At 47.1% G+C, this 18,147-nt stretch overlaps 1 protein-coding gene across 1 annotated transcript in view; it reads left to right on the top strand.

Moving 5' to 3' along the window:
* Positions 1-3,081: 3,081 nt before the first annotated feature.
* T265_07502 (hypothetical protein) overlaps positions 3,082-18,147 on the top strand; it is a gene marked incomplete at both ends in the record, with an annotated part of 73,672 nt that continues 58,606 nt past the window's right edge. The window contains 8 exons of the mRNA XM_009173039.1: positions 3,082-3,248; positions 3,282-3,590; positions 3,816-4,071; positions 4,105-4,166; positions 4,201-4,618; positions 4,678-4,783; positions 4,816-5,256; positions 5,294-5,595. Of these exons, the coding sequence (XP_009171303.1) occupies positions 3,082-3,248; positions 3,282-3,590; positions 3,816-4,071; positions 4,105-4,166; positions 4,201-4,618; positions 4,678-4,783; positions 4,816-5,256; positions 5,294-5,595 (2,061 nt within the window). The remainder of the gene's footprint in view (positions 3,249-3,281; positions 3,591-3,815; positions 4,072-4,104; positions 4,167-4,200; positions 4,619-4,677; positions 4,784-4,815; positions 5,257-5,293; positions 5,596-18,147) is intronic.

Genomic DNA, 18,147 nt, shown 5'->3' with positions numbered 1-18,147 from the left:
GCTCGTGACAAACCATCACCAGGTCCTCTCTCTCTCACCCACGCTTTTCTCTTCTTTGATTCTAAAGGTTGAATTATTATTGGATAACATTTGTGACTGTAGTGCATTAAAGGATCAGTGACAATGCCGACGTTTCTGTCTCCGACGATGATGCTTTTGAAACACAATATGCCCAGTTAGCAGCGGTGCAGGAATTTCTGCAGAATGTCTGCACCCGGATGCGGACGTTTTCGCAGTGTCCGCAGATTTCTGCAGCCAGGTGCGGACTGGGTGCGGAAACTTGTTTCATTTCCATAAATACTGCTACCAGCTCATTTACTAGATTTAATTTGGATGCTGAATCTGGAGAAACTTTCAAAAATTGGATCCAGAAATATGGGCGTCATGTTTCAAACCGAATTTGCTCAGTTTAATAGTGCATGGAAATTCGACTATTGCTGTGGAAACTGGGGACAGATGAACATGATCGATCCACAAATTCCATATTCCCCAAACTCCCTCATGATTTGGCTTTCGCAGATGATGTCAAGACACTGGCCCAAATATTCGGTGGGCAAAGTTTCTTATTCAATACTTGTCATCAGTACCTCAAGATTACAAAAAGAAATAGTGAAGATCCTATCAATTATGTTGGTGTGGTCAGCGAAGTACCACGACCGAGGATCAATGGCCGGCCTTTGATCACCATATGATGAAGATATTCGGGCCCAACTAAGTAGACTGATTAAATAGAATCCAAAGTTAACGCTTCAGAAACTTGCCACCGAGAGCCAGCATCTTATCAATCTCAAGGCTGACGCTGCAATTATTGGATATTTCAAATTCTCTCTGCCTGACATGGTGTGAAAAGTAAATTCTAATAGGCAATCAATTTCCAGAACCCCACGAAAACCGCTCACATCCCGTTGGTTTTTTTTTTGAAGAATAACATTATTCACGCCACTGATTCCACCGGAACCACAGGGTAAGCCAGCGCATTCGAAAGGGTCACAAAGAAGAATGGTGCAGGGACAACTTCAGGAGCTCACGCAGACACCGACCTTACAAAAGGACGCAGACAAGGGCTAATACCGCTACATTAAAAGTGGAATCACTCGATTGACAGAAATTCGTCACAGTATGCATCAATCGCCCACTGGTTACCCTCCAACATGATACAGGTCCTGACTTCCATTTGATTTCAAAGCAAACCTGAGACGCAATTTGAAGACCGCCAGTGGAACGCAGTGTGCATCGTCCGTAGTGAATCTGATGGAAACCGCAAACTGATCTGGAAGCCGAACTGTTTGGTAACGTTCAAAAGGATTCAACTCAATGGTACTTGTTACTTCACAAAATATACACGCCTTGATGCCTTGAGCCTGGATTGGGTAAATGAATTCGACACCTGGACCGACCCCTCAATGAACTTTGTAACGGAACAGCTGCAGATGGCTGCAATACGTCCACTAGAACGCCACATCCTGACGATTTTGTGGTTGCCACAGTTACAGCCAAACTGGGAAGCAGAGTGAGCCCACGTGACGCGGTAGCTTTTTAGTTCCTGGAGTCCGGCACCGAAAGCCCTGTCACTTCGGCAGATTTTTGTGAATCCTACAAGCAGCCCGCATCGTTTTACCCGCTGTCCAAGTCCTTCAGTTTACAGTCAAGGGTTCATGCAGATCATTCCACTGTTATCCGAAAAGCCAAGAGAGGGGGCCGGCGGAATGGTAGCCACAAAAGCCATTAGGAGGTCAGATACTGATCTGAGGATATGGGGAATGATCTCCACCGCGGACGCGGGGTCCAATATGTCCAACACATGGCAAAAATAAGATAATATAAGCACGGTCTAATCAAAGGAACCAACTTCAGACAGCAGACTGCAGCTCCGCAAGGAGATCACGTCGTATGGGACATCAGACAGCCGCAACATGCCTCCGAAGTGCAGGGTACTGAGTCCCAGATCAGCATGCTCGCAGCCCCAGGGACGGAGAGAGATGCGACAGCACCGAAAGGGTCGTCACGGTTGATTTTAGATAAGGGGTTGGTTGAACAGCCTTCTCAAGGACGAGGTGTCCGGAGGTAGGCTATCAGTAATAATCGAGCATCACATCACTTGGATATGTAGGCCACGGACCAAACGAGGCCACGCCCTGATTGGACAGCATGCCAGCCAGTCTGGATCAAGCATTTTAAGCTCGACGCTCCTCTCCCCCTCACGGAGGTTCCGGCATGACCTTGTGAAACATTTTGTGAGTACCCTATTAATGCAGTTATAGTAATCTTTATTTGTCTCCATAAGGGGCTGTCTGGAGCTACCGCGCCTTTTGATATACCACATTGGGTAGAGCAGGAAACCAGAGACGAATAGATTTGCACGACCTTTCAGCAAGTCACAACACCATGCCACTGCTCATATTCTCCATCTCCCATTTGGGTACAGAATTTTGCACAAACTCAATAGAAAGTATATCTCTCGGCGTCAGAACTGCGTCAGAACTGGATCATATGGCAACGCTACACATACGCTCCGATTTCATGTCAAGATGCATTAAGCTCGGTTGGCCGGAATAACCACGCACCCCAAATAATAATAATAATAACAATGTTTATTCCCAACTTGTTGGTGGCATACCGTGTGGCACGATCATATGTTCGCAGTGAGAATGAAGCATGACTGGGGGGTTTGTGGGGGTTCGGATTTCACGAAAAGTGGACAGTGTCATAAAGCGTGGGGAATATACGATGAAAAAGTAATAATGGGTTTCTTTCGAAACTTGCTGGGGAAAATGGCCGTGAGGTCAAACTAGTTCAAAGACATGAACTAAAGCTAAAAGCCATTGCTGGCCTTGAGTGACCTTGGGTGGTTGGGTAAATGGTCGTAGTCACAGCGAGCAAAGGTGGCCGGCGGCTAGACGCACACCCAAAATTTTTCTGAAACCGTTGTTCAAAGGAGGAAAACTTTAGCATAAAGTTTTAACATTGGATGGTAATTTTTTGGGCGTATGAGATCTTACCAAACGGCCGCAGTTTCGTTGAACGTTGTTCAAAACTACTCAATCCCCACGATATTCATGGCCTGCGATATTCATATTTTAAATGGCTGCTATGGCTGAGCACGTGAATGCGGAGGATGATTTTGTTGTGTTGTTCTGTATAAACTCCAAAAAGAGCAGTAATTTGCTACTTTTGTATGAAAAAGCCTCCTACCGTTGCAGCAGACATCCCTGCAGACGAAGCAGGAGCCGTGGAATTCGTCGCACCTAGTAAGTTAATGGCTGACTGTGTATACGTTGTAGCACACGTCATACTGATTGTCCGGCAAGGTTCCACGTTCGCCGGTACCATGACTGCTTGAGGGTTACTTCCTACTACCTGGAGCCCAACCATCCACGCAGCAAGTTTATTTTTGACAGGCTCCCCATCAACCGGCGACTGACAAATGATGAATTAAGGGAGTGTTCTGTTTTGATATACGGTGCTCCGTCATCGGAGATTCGACAGTACGTCACCGACCACTTTGGAAAGGTACTCACTATCAAGGATGTGCGTAACTATCGCGTCAAGTGTCGACCACCATTGTTAAGTAGGTCGTTGGTTACCTCTGAGTTGGTTTCTTAGATGACATGTCGTCCATCATAGCTAAGTTTCAAGAGTGCAGTCGCGTGCTGCTGGTGGAATCGGAGGGTGGCAGATATAGTCACCTGTGCTTTTCTTGAACGCAGCAGATAGCACTCTTTAGACGTTTCCCGGACGTTGTAAACGTTGATGCTACACACGGTACTAACCGTCCTGGGTAAATAAATTTCGAGCCACTGACGTTTGCTGTTAAGTTACAAGCTTTATACATTCCTTGTGACAGATGGCATGGGGATCGGTCGACCCGTAATGTATGCCTTTGTCGAAAGCGAGCATTTTGCGCCATTGCGCAAGCTGTTCAGCTTGTTCAAGGATATGATGGGTGGACAATATGCAGTCAAAACGTTCGTCATGGACAAAATGACTTCACAGATGCGGGCTGCCAAAGCTGTATTTGGCTGCGACGTAATGCTGTGCTATTTTCACGCACGGCAAGCCATCCGGAAGCACGTATGTTTCATAGCTTTGGTGTAACTTTTGCAGACAATTTCCAACCACAGTCGACACATATTCCACCGCATGGCCCGCTTTGATAATGCAGCTGAGTAAGTGACTGTGCACCAAACACTAATCCCGTAGATTTCGCCACGATTTGCAAATCTTGAGGCGAACAGATCCTAGTTTTGTCTCTTATTTGACTGCCCACTGGCTCCATATCACTCGAAAGTGGGCCATTCATGCACAACGTGGGTTGGTACATTTTGGGAATGTGACCAACAACCGCCTGGAGAACGCCAACGGGCGTTTGAAGAGGCGCGTGCATCACTCAGATAGCCTAGAGCATGCCGTTCTGAAGGTCGCTCATCACAGCGAATGGCTAATGCGGGAATATGAAATGCACACCACTTATTGTTGTGACCGTCGAGAAATTCGGGAGGGAGATATCTACGTTCTACGTGTGGTTTCCCGGATGACGACATACGCCGCTAATCAGGTTCTCAGGCACATTGGAATATGCACGCCAAATCTGCTATACAAGCAGACAGATCGCTTCAAGGTGAGAAGCCCGTTGTTAGTAACAGTCAGTTTGTGGTACAAACCCCCAAATGTTCTCAGACAGTAAACACCTCGGCCGGAACCTGCACGTGCATATTTTACCAATCAATGTGGCTGCCTTGTGTACACCTATTTTCAGTATTCAGAGGCCACTCGTTCCCATGCGGTAAGTTGATTGATCGAACATGCAGTGTCTAGGTCAATTTCCAATCCATCAAAGGTGGCTTGCCGAATATAACCTACCGGAGGAAGGAGTACCTTTATCTCTGGTTCCAAAGCCAGATCCATCACCAATAGAGCATTTGCACAAGCAGCTTGATCGGTTGGTTGGCAAACTGAAGCTGCTGGATCCGCGTAAGGCTGCTGGGTGCATGAAGCGTCTGATTGTCCAAAGCCAGCTGATGTTGCGTCAAAATGCAATTAGTGCACAGGACAACCAGCCTCTGGTGTTAGATGGCAACCGCAAACAACCACGGTGGCGTTCGACGTCAAACGACGCTGTTCCCTGTGGTCTCTGTGGCCAGCCAACTGACCCTGCTGATTGGTGGTGTCAACGTGATCGACTTCCATATCACCGTTATTGCTGCGGCAATGAGCCCTGCCCGCTGTGTGGAGAAAATCTTCAGGCGCGTCCACCAAGTGAGTGCACATGTATAAATTAAGCTATTCCCATTAGTTGCCGGTCAGTCTACCTACCGTTCAGCTAAAAGAGCTTGCTTTGATGTTGATCTTGATCGGTCCATGGAGGACAAGCCGAGTGTGCCCCGTAAGACAGTCGCAATCAAACTGTTTTGTCCAATTTCGGAGTTGATGGAGACCGGTAATTTGAGGCCTAATTTTTTAGCATACGCTTTGCAGACCTCGCTTTCGAATCCCGTGATGACGAGGAATTCGTGTGATTGTAACTCGAAGGCCCCAAATGCCGATTCAATGAACCCATGGCAATCCGCAACGACTATACATTTATCCCTCATCACGGTAATGGGAATTATGAACCACTAGGTAAGCAAACAAATAAAATTCCATTACATCCAGATGCTTAAGTGCTGTTCCAGAAGGTTAATTGCTTGCCCATTTTCCGTTTCAGAATCCTTGTCCCGTGAAGTGGATCTTAAGAACATGAAAAATGGAGCGACTACCAATTAAGCTTGTATCAGTGATGCCAATGAATAAAATGCAATTCGCCAATGGGGTTTTCGTAAATTCATGGTGGGCGCATTATCAACGCGTGGAGTTATGAGTGTGGAGCGCCGTCATTGGCCATTTTATCACGTTGTCGTGCATATGTGAGGCTCCCTAATCTGCGTCCAGAATATCAGTTACGCTCAGTAGCCGAGGTGAGCGGCAGCTCATTGTTTCGGGTACTGGAGGGAGTGGTCGAGGGGGTACAATCAAGAGCAGAATTTGGGAGCGCGCTATCAAAATGGGTGGTGATTGCAGTTTGACAGGTGATGACCACCAATGATCGTTGGGTTAGTCGATTATGTGTTGCCGGGACATTATGGTTAGCTACGAGCATGTGTGCGGGCCTGGCAGTTACTATAGTCAGTCACGTAGCTTACGTCGACTACAGTTGCGATGTTTGCTGGGGGTACCAAACATAAACGGCATCGAGTAAGTGTGAGTATGACGATAAATAGCCAAGTTAGGTGGCTTCGAGTACAGTTGTGAGTATAACAGGCTGTCAGATTATGCTATCACCCATTGTTGAGTCCTTGTTTTTACTGGTCGGCGTATACACTGGATTGATGTCAACTGTAGGTAGCGAAGATAAGCGGCATCTCGTATAGTATGAAAGACCGTCAGTTTTATACTAAGCGTTGCACATAGACTCAGGTGTTGCGATTACGATAAGCAGTCAAGGTAGGCGATATCAACTTCAGTTACGGGTATGACGGGCAGCCGTTGGACATTAAGATATCACGCATAGTTGGAACCTGGTTTCTATCGGCCCGCATAGATACTGGCTTGGTGATTACTGTAAGTAGCAGGCAGGTACGACAGTGAACATCAGTGTTTAACACTGATTTCATGATCTCCATGATGATATAAGCAGCAGGCATAAGCGAGAGCGCGCACACTTATGGGTATGGCGGGTAACCGTTGGCAGTTAAATCAGGACACTTCGCATAGCCGAGGCCTACTAAACAGCATCGTATATAGGCACTGGCCTAGCACTTTCAATAAGTAGACAAGGTAGGCGATATCGCGTACGGTTTTGAGTATTAGATTAATCGGTCGCCATTAGATTAGGTATGTATGTACAAGGACACTGACTCAACAGGTACGATCAATAGCCAAGTTAGATGACCTCGAGTACAGTTGTGTGCATAGCAGGCTGTCAGATGTGGCTATCACGCATAGCTGAGGCCTTATTTTTACCGGCATATAAGTTGCACTGATGTTTACTGCAGCTAGCGAAGACAAGCGGGATCGCGTATAGTTGACGGTATGCAAGACCGTCATCGACCGTCGGATTATGTTACTGTCCATAGGTGCGGCCTCATTATCAACGTTGCACATAAACGCCGGCCTAGCACTTACAACAGGTATTCGAGATGAGTGAAAACTAGTAGCGATACGAGTACAAGGGGCCGTCGTTGCTCATTGGATTGGGCTGCCGCGCACATGTGGGGAACCTTAATTAGCGTCGCACATAGACACGGATCCAGCAGCTACAATAGGTAGTCGAGATGAGTGACAACGGCTACCGTCATCGTGGTGACTGCTTTATGGTTGGTGGGAAAGACGCCCACAGCATTCTGGTAACACTGTATTACCTACAAGCTGGTCATGTATATCTGGGAAAGGAAGTCATCCACAGATGTCCCTCGCTTTGCCACTGCAAGTTTGTGCTGTCATCTAACTTTGTTGTACTTAATAGAACGGGAGATCCGTGAGGAAAATGTGTTGTGAGCAGGTTCACCGAACAAAAATATCCAATCTGTTAAATGTCGGGTATCTTAGGCAAACAAACGCCTGCGACTGATCCTATAGGGTGGCCTTTGCATAAAATACTCTTAAGATGTTATTTTATTATTCAGGAACACCGAAGAACGCCAAAATATGCTAAAGTGCGATTTCGTGTTCTATGTCGCGTAAACCGGCAAAAAATCCAAATCGGCGATGGTCGATGACCTTGACATTTCGCTCACGCAAACAAAATGCTGCGTGCAACATGTCACGGGAAGGTGCTAATTGGTTAGACTAACTTCCCATTAAAATAGCAACTTCGAAAACCCTATAGTTTCGGCGAAATCAATTTGGTTGTGTCAATAGCTGCGGCGCAAAAGTGGAGATGGGGATGATATAATTCGAATTGGGAGCATATGGCGGGTTTTGCCTCGAAACTGTGGTTTAATCTGAGACCAAGCATACTCACAGATTGCACTGTTATAGGGGAGTCAGGTGCATGGGATAGGTTGGATGGGGACAAGGCGCCAATATATAGGGCGACCCGAACACCGTATACGGATTTGATCTTGTGGAGGAGGCAAGCCGAAATTGTAGCAACAGAACCGGGTCAGCCATAGTTGAGCGAAAATTCATTCTGAAGAAGCTAGTCGCGGAAGTACCATCTCATTGGGTATGACAGTGCCATGCACTGACATGCTTCGGTTTATGGACAGTCCCGTAACGGTCGTCAAGGGTGCCGCGATCGGAGAACGGATTCGCAGTTCCATGGCAGCTGGTTCTGGATGAGACAGAGATTGACACAGCCAGGCGGATGCAGGCTCATGGATAATTTCCCTTTCTTTGAAGGACCTTGTGAGTGTAGACCGAAGACAAGTCAATTGAACGAATCAGAGTTCCACGGAAAGTTTGGGCAATTGCAGTCAATGTTTGAAGCTTGGGAAAAGGGGGGACGAGAAATAGAGTGAAATCAGTAGTGTGGTGAGTGCCGGGAGTCATAAGATACAACGGTGTCAATAGAAAAAAATCTAAAAGGGGATGGCAGCAAGCTGGATGGATCTAGAAGCCAATTACTAGTTGGGCCAGAGTAGATGGCTAGTTTTGGGAAGGTGAGAACTTTATCGTTGAGGTAGCTAGCGAGGAGGCTACCTGTTTGTCTATTTGAAAGCGGACGGCAGTTTTGGCTCACCAAAGCATCATGACATAGGGTCCTGGTTGTGCAGAAAGGGGGGTTAATAGGCGCTTGATATGCGTGCGCTGCGTGTGTTCAGGTGTATGCATAGTGGTTAAAAACAGTGAGGAACTTAGGCTCCAGTCTGGCTGAGGTTAGCTAAATACAGTCAAAGCAAAGCACCAGACATTAAATAAAGCTGACAGAGTTACTCAGGGATGGGGCCAGGTTTCAAGAACTTGGAATAATTTGGCTGGGTACAAAAGCTTAAGGCCGGAGGAAGGAACTACAACCTGGTCAGTGGAGACGGGCTTGACGAAAATTACGGTGGCAGGCGCTCGACGTTCTCTGCAACTCAACTACTCTTTAGAGAGGGGAAGACGTAGTTGCAGGAAGTGAACGCCTGCTTAAGAGATAGATAAGGTGGTAAGTTATGGACAAGAAAACTTGGGAGGGTGTTTGTCGCACTTGTGGGTTAATGCTAAGGGCTCCAGGCTGGTGCGTTTGGATGCTAGGTCCTAGTAACAGGATAGTCAGTGCTAGTGTGCAGATTAGAAGAGCTTAGGGCCTATTTCAAAAAGTGTCTAATGTAAGCTGAGGCGCGAAAAGGCACTCAGCTCCCTCTATAGAAAGGTAAGAATCGATAGTATTTCGAAAGCCTACGTGAGATGAGATAGTACGGATATGGGTGTGGAGCTTGTCCCATAGTTTGGAATACAGGTAAAGGAAAAGGTTCTGTCTAAAGACAGTTCGATATATCGACAATGGGAGTAAACATACAGAGTTACGGATAGTATAGGGATTACATGAAGAAAATTTAGAGCAGCAGTCAGCTAGGTAAGCCCGCCGGTAGGTTAGGGGATGCAGAAGGCTTAGCTTTAACCTGATGCGCCTTAGCCATAATGGATATGGCCCGAGTAACAAGTTGTTTGCAAGAGGAAGAGATCAACTTGAAATAACATCTGGAAGGTCGTTGGCGTAGAACAGAAAGAGAAATGTTCTCAAACCAAAGTCTTGAGGAGATCCGGTATGGACCAGTGCCGAAGAAGAGTATGTCGAGCCTACCCTCTCTCCGGAGATCGTTTCTGATAAGAATGCCTCAATCGTGTGCAGAATCACCCTTGAACTCCGAATGATTCCAGTTTGTGGAGCACCTGGATGCGAGGTACTCAATCGGGTGCTTTTGAGAAGCGGAAAACTATGGCATCCGGTGTATGTAATCCTCCCGATCCAGGGTTCAGCCTCATATAAATATAAGCATTGTTCGGGTGGAATTCGTTTTAAACTGGGATAATCAATTCGTTGGTAATAGAGGGATCCGAGTATATCGCTTTAGAATGCGTTCTATCGCCTTGCATGCAACGCTGTAGCTGACGAGCCATAGTAGGTAGCAAGTTTTGTAGAATGGCGTAAAATTCACTCCCCTCAAGTAGGGGAAGTGGTATCGTGTTCGGCAGTTCAACATCGCGTATCTTGTTGAACAGATTAGGGCAGTTAGTGAATTATTACCTCAAAACCATATCTGCTGCGTCCGAAGTTGCGCAATTGAGAGGTTTTCCACCGGAGAGGTTAGCAGATTTGATAGTTAAGGGCGTGTTTTAGTCCAGAGTCTCGAGGTTACCTTTGCGTTGAACTTGTCTGATTGCTGTCGTTTTTCATCCGAGAAGTGCTCTTTGAGATTAGGACGGTTTTCGTCCTTTGAGTGTCCGGTTTGTGCAAGGCTTTTGAATAAAAAATATCGTTCAGCTGTAGCACTCTTGTGGCACCCAAACGCCAGACATCCAGTAGAAAGCACGAGTGTTTGGAGTCCTCCAAGCTGCTCAAGCCTAGATGGGAGGAGTCAAGTGACAAAGGTCGGATTCAAACTAAAAAACTTCACGGATTCACGGATTGATACACAGGATCGGGGCTTTTGCCCAAGATTCCCAGGTCGGTTTTGTTTTTGTCGGTCAGTGCCTGTCGTCCGCCTGGAAGGCACAAGTCAAAAAAGGGTGCAGTAATGCTCTTTATGCTCTCAGCGCGGGGCAGTATGCTTGCCAGCGCGAGGATTCGCATAAATAAATGTCTAGTAGCGCTTCAAACTGGGTTCTAGAAGGAGCGTCGACAACCGTCGGAGGAAGATCATTCCACGCAGCTACTACCTGAAATGAGAAAAAAATTTGTCTAATGAATGTGTGTGCTCTGAGCTGTAAAATCTTCTTACTATGCCCCCGCCGTGTGTTCGCTGGGTCAGCGGTGAAAAACCTGTTTGCCAAGCTTTGTTCAAACAGGGCATACGTAACAGTTAAACCCCCTCGGAGGTGACGATACTCCACGGGAAATAGATCAACCACCACGAGACGGGTATCGCAGTCCACGGACTTGAGGCCGGCAACCATTATCATAGCGGCTCGCTGGACACGCTCAATAAGGGTGACGTCTTCTGTGTGTCCTGAGTAGAAAACCTGGTCGGCGTACTCTAGGAGCGGTCTGACGTAGGCCCCATAGGGTATTTGGAAGTTCATGCGAGTAATACGGGAGAAGGTGCGTCGGATCATCCGTAAAATAGCGAATGCCTTTTGGGCCGTTTTCTCATGGTGCAGTGAGAAGGACAAATTTAAGGAGACCCAGATGCCCAGATCCTTTTTGCATCTATCTTCGTGATGTTTCCTGGTCCCTTTTCACCATACATGACAAGGGCATTATCTGAATCCCCTCCAAACGACATATGGACGCATTTTTCATCATTCAGAGGAAGGTGCCTGTCCAACAACTACTGCTTGGCAGCGTCTACATCCATTTATAGGGCACTGGAATTAGAACTCCAGGATTTCAAGTCGTCCGCAAAAAGTAGACATGCATTGCAAGAACATCTGGGAGGTCGTTGACGTAGATCAGAAACAGGAGTGGTCTCAGGACGGAGCTTTGAGGAAATCCGTGATGAGCTCGAGATATCAGGTCGCTTGAAGTAAGGTATTCTAGGATAGCTCGACTCGGAATGCCTTCCATCACCTTGCACGACACGCCAGTGAGGCTTATAGGTCTATGGCTGCCAGGCGATAGCCGGTCACCAGTTTCGTAGATTGGCGTGACAATCGCTTCCTTCCAAGCAGATGGAAGGCGGCTCAAACCACTGCCCCATCTCGCCCAGGGCATTCGCCCCAAGAAGGTAGTTTTCCGCTCGTGGTTGAAAATTTTGATGGCTGCTATTTGTATCCGATGCAATAGCATCTCTTGAACGTCTGTATTTGTTGCTGTTCAAAGATTAGCGGTGCACATCTATGCGTTTGTTTGCTTGAGCTTTTTGGTGCCGTGTGACTGGTAGGCTTCCTCTGTGAAGCCTCATTCTTCCGCTTGTGCCTTGCACGGGACAAAAGGCTCGTTTTAGCAAACGGCTGCACCCTGACTTAGGTGAGAACTTTATCGTTGAGGTAGCTAGCGAGGAGGCTACCTGTTTGTCTATTTGAAAGCGGACGGCAGTTTTGGCTCACCAAAGCATCATGACATAGGGTCCTGGTTGTGCAGAAAGGGGGGTTAATAGGCGCTTGATATGCGTGCGCTGCGTGTGTTCAGGTGTATGCATAGTGGTTAAAAACAGTGAGGAACTTAGGCTCCAGTCTGGCTGAGGTTAGCTAAATACAGTCAAAGCAAAGCACCAGACATTAAATAAAGCTGACAGAGTTACTCAGGGATGGGGCCAGGTTTCAAGAACTTGGAATAATTTGGCTGGGTACAAAAGCTTAAGGCCGGAGGAAGGAACTACAACCTGGTCAGTGGAGACGGGCTTGACGAAAATTACGGTGGCAGGCGCTCGACGTTCTCTGCAACTCAACTACTCTTTAGAGAGGGGAAGACGTAGTTGCAGGAAGTGAACGCCTGCTTAAGAGATAGATAAGGTGGTAAGTTATGGACAAGAAAACTTGGGAGGGTGTTTGTCGCACTTGTGGGTTAATGCTAAGGGCTCCAGGCTGGTGCGTTTGGATGCTAGGTCCTAGTAACAGGATAGTCAGTGCTAGTGTGCAGATTAGAAGAGCTTAGGGCCTATTTCAAAAAGTGTCTAATGTAAGCTGAGGCGCGAAAAGGCACTCAGCTCCCTCTATAGAAAGGTAAGAATCGATAGTATTTCGAAAGCCTACGTGAGATGAGATAGTACGGATATGGGTGTGGAGCTTGTCCCATAGTTTGGAATACAGGTAAAGGAAAAGGTTCTGTCTAAAGACAGTTCGATATATCGACAATGGGAGTAAACATACAGAGTTACGGATAGTATAGGGATTACATGAAGAAAATTTAGAGCAGCAGTCAGCTAGGTAAGCCCGCCGGTAGGTTAGGGGATGCAGAAGGCTTAGCTTTAACCTGATGCGCCTTAGCCATAATGGATATGGCCCGAGTAACAAGTTGTTTGCAAGAGGAAGAGATCAACTTGAAATAACATCTGGAAGGTCGTTGGCGTAGAACAGAAAGAGAAATGTTCTCAAACCAAAGTCTTGAGGAGATCCGGTATGGACCAGTGCCGAAGAAGAGTATGTCGAGCCTACCCTCTCTCCGGAGATCGTTTCTGATAAGAATGCCTCAATCGTGTGCAGAATCACCCTTGAACTCCGAATGATTCCAGTTTGTGGAGCACCTGGATGCGAGGTACTCAATCGGGTGCTTTTGAGAAGCGGAAAACTATGGCATCCGGTGTATGTAATCCTCCCGATCCAGGGTTCAGCCTCATATAAATATAAGCATTGTTCGGGTGGAATTCGTTTTAAACTGGGATAATCAATTCGTTGGTAATAGAGGGATCCGAGTATATCGCTTTAGAATGCGTTCTATCGCCTTGCATGCAACGCTGTAGCTGACGAGCCATAGTAGGTAGCAAGTTTTGTAGAATGGCGTAAAGTCACTCCCCTCCAAGTAGGGGAAGTGGTATCGTGTTCGGCAGTTCAACATCGCGTATCTTGTTGAACAGATTAGGGCAGTTAGTGAATTATCACTTCAAAACCATATCTGCTGCGTCCGAAGTTGAGCAATTGAGAGGTTTTCCACCGGAGAGGTTAGCAGATTTGATAGTTAAGGGCGTGTTTTAGTCCAGAGTCTCGAGGTTACCTTTGCGTTGAACTTGTCTGATTGCTGTCGTTTTTCATCCGAGAAGTGCTCTTTGAGATTAGGACGGTTTTCGTCCTTTGAGTGTCCGGTTTGTGCAAGGCTTTTGAATAAAAAATATCGTTCAGCTGTAGCACTCTTGTGGCACCCAAACGCCAGACATCCAGTAGAAAGCACGAGTGTTTGGAGTCCTCCAAGCTGCTCAAGCCTAGATGGGAGGAGTCAAGTGACAAAGGTCGGATTCAAACTAAAAAACTTCACGGATTCACGGATTGATACACAGGATCGGGGCTTTTGCCCAAGATTCCCAGGTCGGTTTTGTTTTTGTCGGTCAGTGCCTGTCGTCCGCCTGGAAGGCACAAGTCAAAAAAGGGTGCAGTAATGCTCTTTATGCTCTCAGCGCGGGGCAGTATGCTTGCCAGCGCAAGGATTCGCATAAATAAATGTCTAGTAGCGCTTCAAACTGGGTTCTAGAAGGAGCGTCGACAACCGTCGGAGGAAGATCATTCCACGCAGCTACTACCTGAAATGAGAAAAAAATTTGTCTAATGAATGTGTGTGCTCTGAGCTGTAAAATCTTCTTACTATGCCCCCGCCGTGTGTTCGCTGGGTCAGCGGTGAAAAACCTGTTTGCCAAGCTTTGTTCAAACAGGGCATACGTAACAGTTAAACCCCCTCGGAGGTGACGATACTCCACGGGAAATAGATCAACCACCACGAGACGGGTATCGCAGTCCACGGACTTGAGGCCGGCAACCATTATCATAGCGGCTCGCTGGACACGCTCAATAAGGGTGACGTCTTCTGTGTGTCCTGAGTAGAAAACCTGGTCGGCGTACTCTAGGAGCGGTCTGACGTAGGCCCCATAGGGTATTTGGAAGTTCATGCGAGTAATACGGGAGAAGGTGCGTCGGATCATCCGTAAAATGGCGAATGCCTTTTGGGCCGTTTTCTCATGGTGCAGTGAGAAGGACAAATTTAAGGAGACCCAGATGCCCAGATCCTTTTTGCATCTATCTTCGTGATGTTTCCTGGTCCTTTTTCACCATGCATGACAAGGGCATTATCTGAATCCCCTCCAAACGACATATGGACGCATTTTTCATCATTCAGAGGAAGGTGCCTGTCCAACAACTACTGCTTGGCAGCGTCTACATCCATTTATAGGGCACTGGAATTAGAAATCCAGGATTTTAAGTCGCCCCGTCCGCAAAAAGTAGACATGCATTGCAAGAACATCTGGGAGGAGAGGTCGTTAGATCAGAAGCAGGAGTGGTCTCAGGACGGAGCTTTGAGGAAATCCGTGATGAGCTCGAGATATCAGGTCGCTTGAAGTAAGGTATTCTAGGATAGCTCGACTCGGAATGCCTTCCATCACCTTGCACGACACGCCAGTGAGGCTTATAGGTCTATGGCTGCCAGGCGATAGCCGGTCACCAGTTTCGTAGATTGGCGTGACAATCGCTTCCTTCCAAGCAGAGGGAAGGCGGCTCAAACCACTGCCCCATCTCGCCCAGGGCATTCGCCCCAAGAAGGTAGTTTTCCGCTCGTGGTTGAAAATTTTGATGGCTGCTATTTGTATCCGATGCAATAGCATCTCTTGAACGTCTGTATTTGTTGCTGTTCAAAGATTAGCGGTGCACATCTATGCGTTTGTTTGCTTGAGCTTTTTGGTGCCGTGTGACTGGTAGGCTTCCTCTGTGAAGCCTCATTCTTCCGCTTGTGCCTTGCACGGGACAAAAGGCTCGTTTTAGCAAACGGCTGCACCCTGACTTTAGTCAACAGCTTTTTAATGGGGCGGGGGTTGAGTGGTTTTTTTGACCGCAGTCGCTCTGCTTTTGAGCTGGTGTGGACTCATAGATCATCCGCGATTAGTGTATCCAACTCGGTGTGTGTAGAAAGTTTGGTAAGCTGGTGTCGGTATTGTGGCTTTGGCCATCGGATTCATGAGGAACAACTGCGTCCAAGATCGGAGAGGCCGCTTTTGATGGATTAGAGCTGGAGGCTGGCGGTGCTGTAATCACCATGGTTGTAGGGTTCTCTCAACATTTCCCGATGCTGAGGCCAACGCTTGTGGTTGACCTTTACTACTTGTTTCCGCATAGCGGAAACCATTCAGCTTAGAACTTGTGAATTGAGTATAGGATTTAACACTGCCCTTTTGCCGTTCGGTAAGGAAAACGATGATGAAAATTCAACTTACGTGTGATGCTCGGTCAAGCGAGTTTTATCTCCCATGGGGATCCCCTTCGTTGGTAGTCGGAGTGATTTTGCGGCTGAGTAGAAACTGCAGTGCAAAGACGCGGCCGGTGTCGTGGGAACACTTTTCAGAAAACAACCACTGTCGAGTTAACCCCAAGTTTCGGGTCATCTGAACTGCCTCCAAGCGTAGGTTTGTTAAGCACCTCCCCTCTAGATCTGTTGTGGCCAGGTTTTCGCGCCTCTGGAGGGTGATCCTTGAATGCGCGTTTGTTTTTTGATAAACCGTTTGCATGCTGATAGTCCGCATCAAAATCCCCTGTGTGATGGTTGGCGGGGAAAGGGCGATTGGAGCCCAAATGTTCGTTTGATCCCACTGTCGCGTAACCACTCTACAGGAAGATATTCTTTATTAGGCATGGTGACGAGCCCATCACGTCTTACTGCCACTTTTTCTGATGTGTTAGTTCCAAACATCAACTTTTGAATGGCTGGCCTGCTATTGCTCGTGCGCCTTTCTACAGGCGAAACCCTGACGGCATTGACTTCCACATCAGAAAGATGGGTAACCATTTTTGCAGCCGGCGAATCAGGGAGGGGTAGCGCTAGGTACGCGCTCAGGACGATAAGTTTGCCAGCAAATGTCTCCCAGGCCAATTGTTTTTTTGTTTTTAAGTTCCAGAGTATTTGAAAAAATGTGTTAGTTTTTCTCTCGAGCGTCCCGACTAAACCCCTCCAAAGAGTAGGCACTAGGTTTTCTCTTTGATAGCTGCCTTGTTTGTTGTAAAATGCATCTTTACCCTCAGGCGACTGGCCCAGACAAACGAGTCAGGATATTTTAATAATTGACCTATCTGACCATGCTGAAACCCCGTACATCTAAAATGCCACCATGTCTGGAAGGCGTGACGTCGTATTCCAGGTGCATTTTTCGATGAACAGCCATTTGTCCACATCTGTTGTTGTTCACCGACAACTGCAGAAGAGAGCAGCTTGTAATAATGTGGCTCATAATTGAAAGAGGGTGCATCGCGAAAATGAACTACATTCTGGCGGGGGGTTTTACGTGCAGATAATGTCAGGGTGAAATACAATGTAATGACGCGTGGTAACTCTGAACACTTCGGGCAGCGAAAGAATTCTTTCACAAATTTAGATACCCTGCCCCGGTAGTTTGAAAACAGACAAATACCGCTGGTGAATTGGGAAGCAACCTAAGGAAACATCTATGAATAACGTTTCTTAGTGCTTGGGACGGAATTATTCCATAATTTCACGAACACATGCATTTAAGGAAGCCACGCCACCCGGTGGAAGAGTCAAGTTAACTTAACGGCAAACGCACCAACTGTCTGGAAGCACTTTGATGGTTGCACCGGGAACTACAGTTCAGACAACATCGATATGCCTCTCCTTGTTGGTTTCAATATAATGGTATTGCAGCCTCCGGAGTCGCGGTCTCGAATAACTCAAAATGAGGGAATCCGCGCACGCAATCACTTGACAGACAACATTTAGAACGTTGCCCTCCAGGATTTCTCTTGTCGCAGCAACAGAAGGGACATGAGACACTCAGCGTGATGAAACACCCTCTGCATGGCGTATTTGCGTGTCTGAGTAGTGCATCCGTTTATTAAAGCATTCTCTGGATGATTCTTGTTCACAGTGCTAAAGTGCTCTATCCCGGATTGTGCATTCATTGCCCATTTGCAGGTAACATACAGCCAATGCACTGTAAGGTACGAGATGAACTTTCGGTCCGTGCAGTACACCACTTGCAGCTCTTGGAGTAATGTGTGCAAGTAACATAAGAAGCGAAATATCTACTGTATGGCATCGCCAAGAATAATGGAGAGATATTTGTCAGCCCTTCAAAGAGAGCGTTCGTGACCAAACTGCACAAATACCATTTGACACGTGCGTACTCCCTGATTGCACCGAGGAAATGGGAATAACAGAACATAACGTCGCAGATTTACAAGACTCTGATTTTCACATTTGTGCAGGCATTTAGCCATTGACGAACGTCTCCATTTGGTATTTTTTGCCCGCCATTTTCTCGAAAAAACCAGACAGTTTGTTTGTGAAAGCTAACCGTTTCCTTCGCACAAATGCATACACGACCGGACGTTCGGAACTCATGCCATCTCTGCGCAGGAATGTGCACGGACCAAAAA

This window comes from Opisthorchis viverrini (genome assembly GCF_000715545.1).
Source record: "Opisthorchis viverrini unplaced genomic scaffold opera_v5_177, whole genome shotgun sequence".
Taxonomy (NCBI): Eukaryota; Metazoa; Platyhelminthes; class Trematoda; order Opisthorchiida; family Opisthorchiidae; genus Opisthorchis; species Opisthorchis viverrini.
Note: the sequence above shows the minus strand (reverse complement) of the source record. Positions and strands in the feature narration are given on the sequence as shown.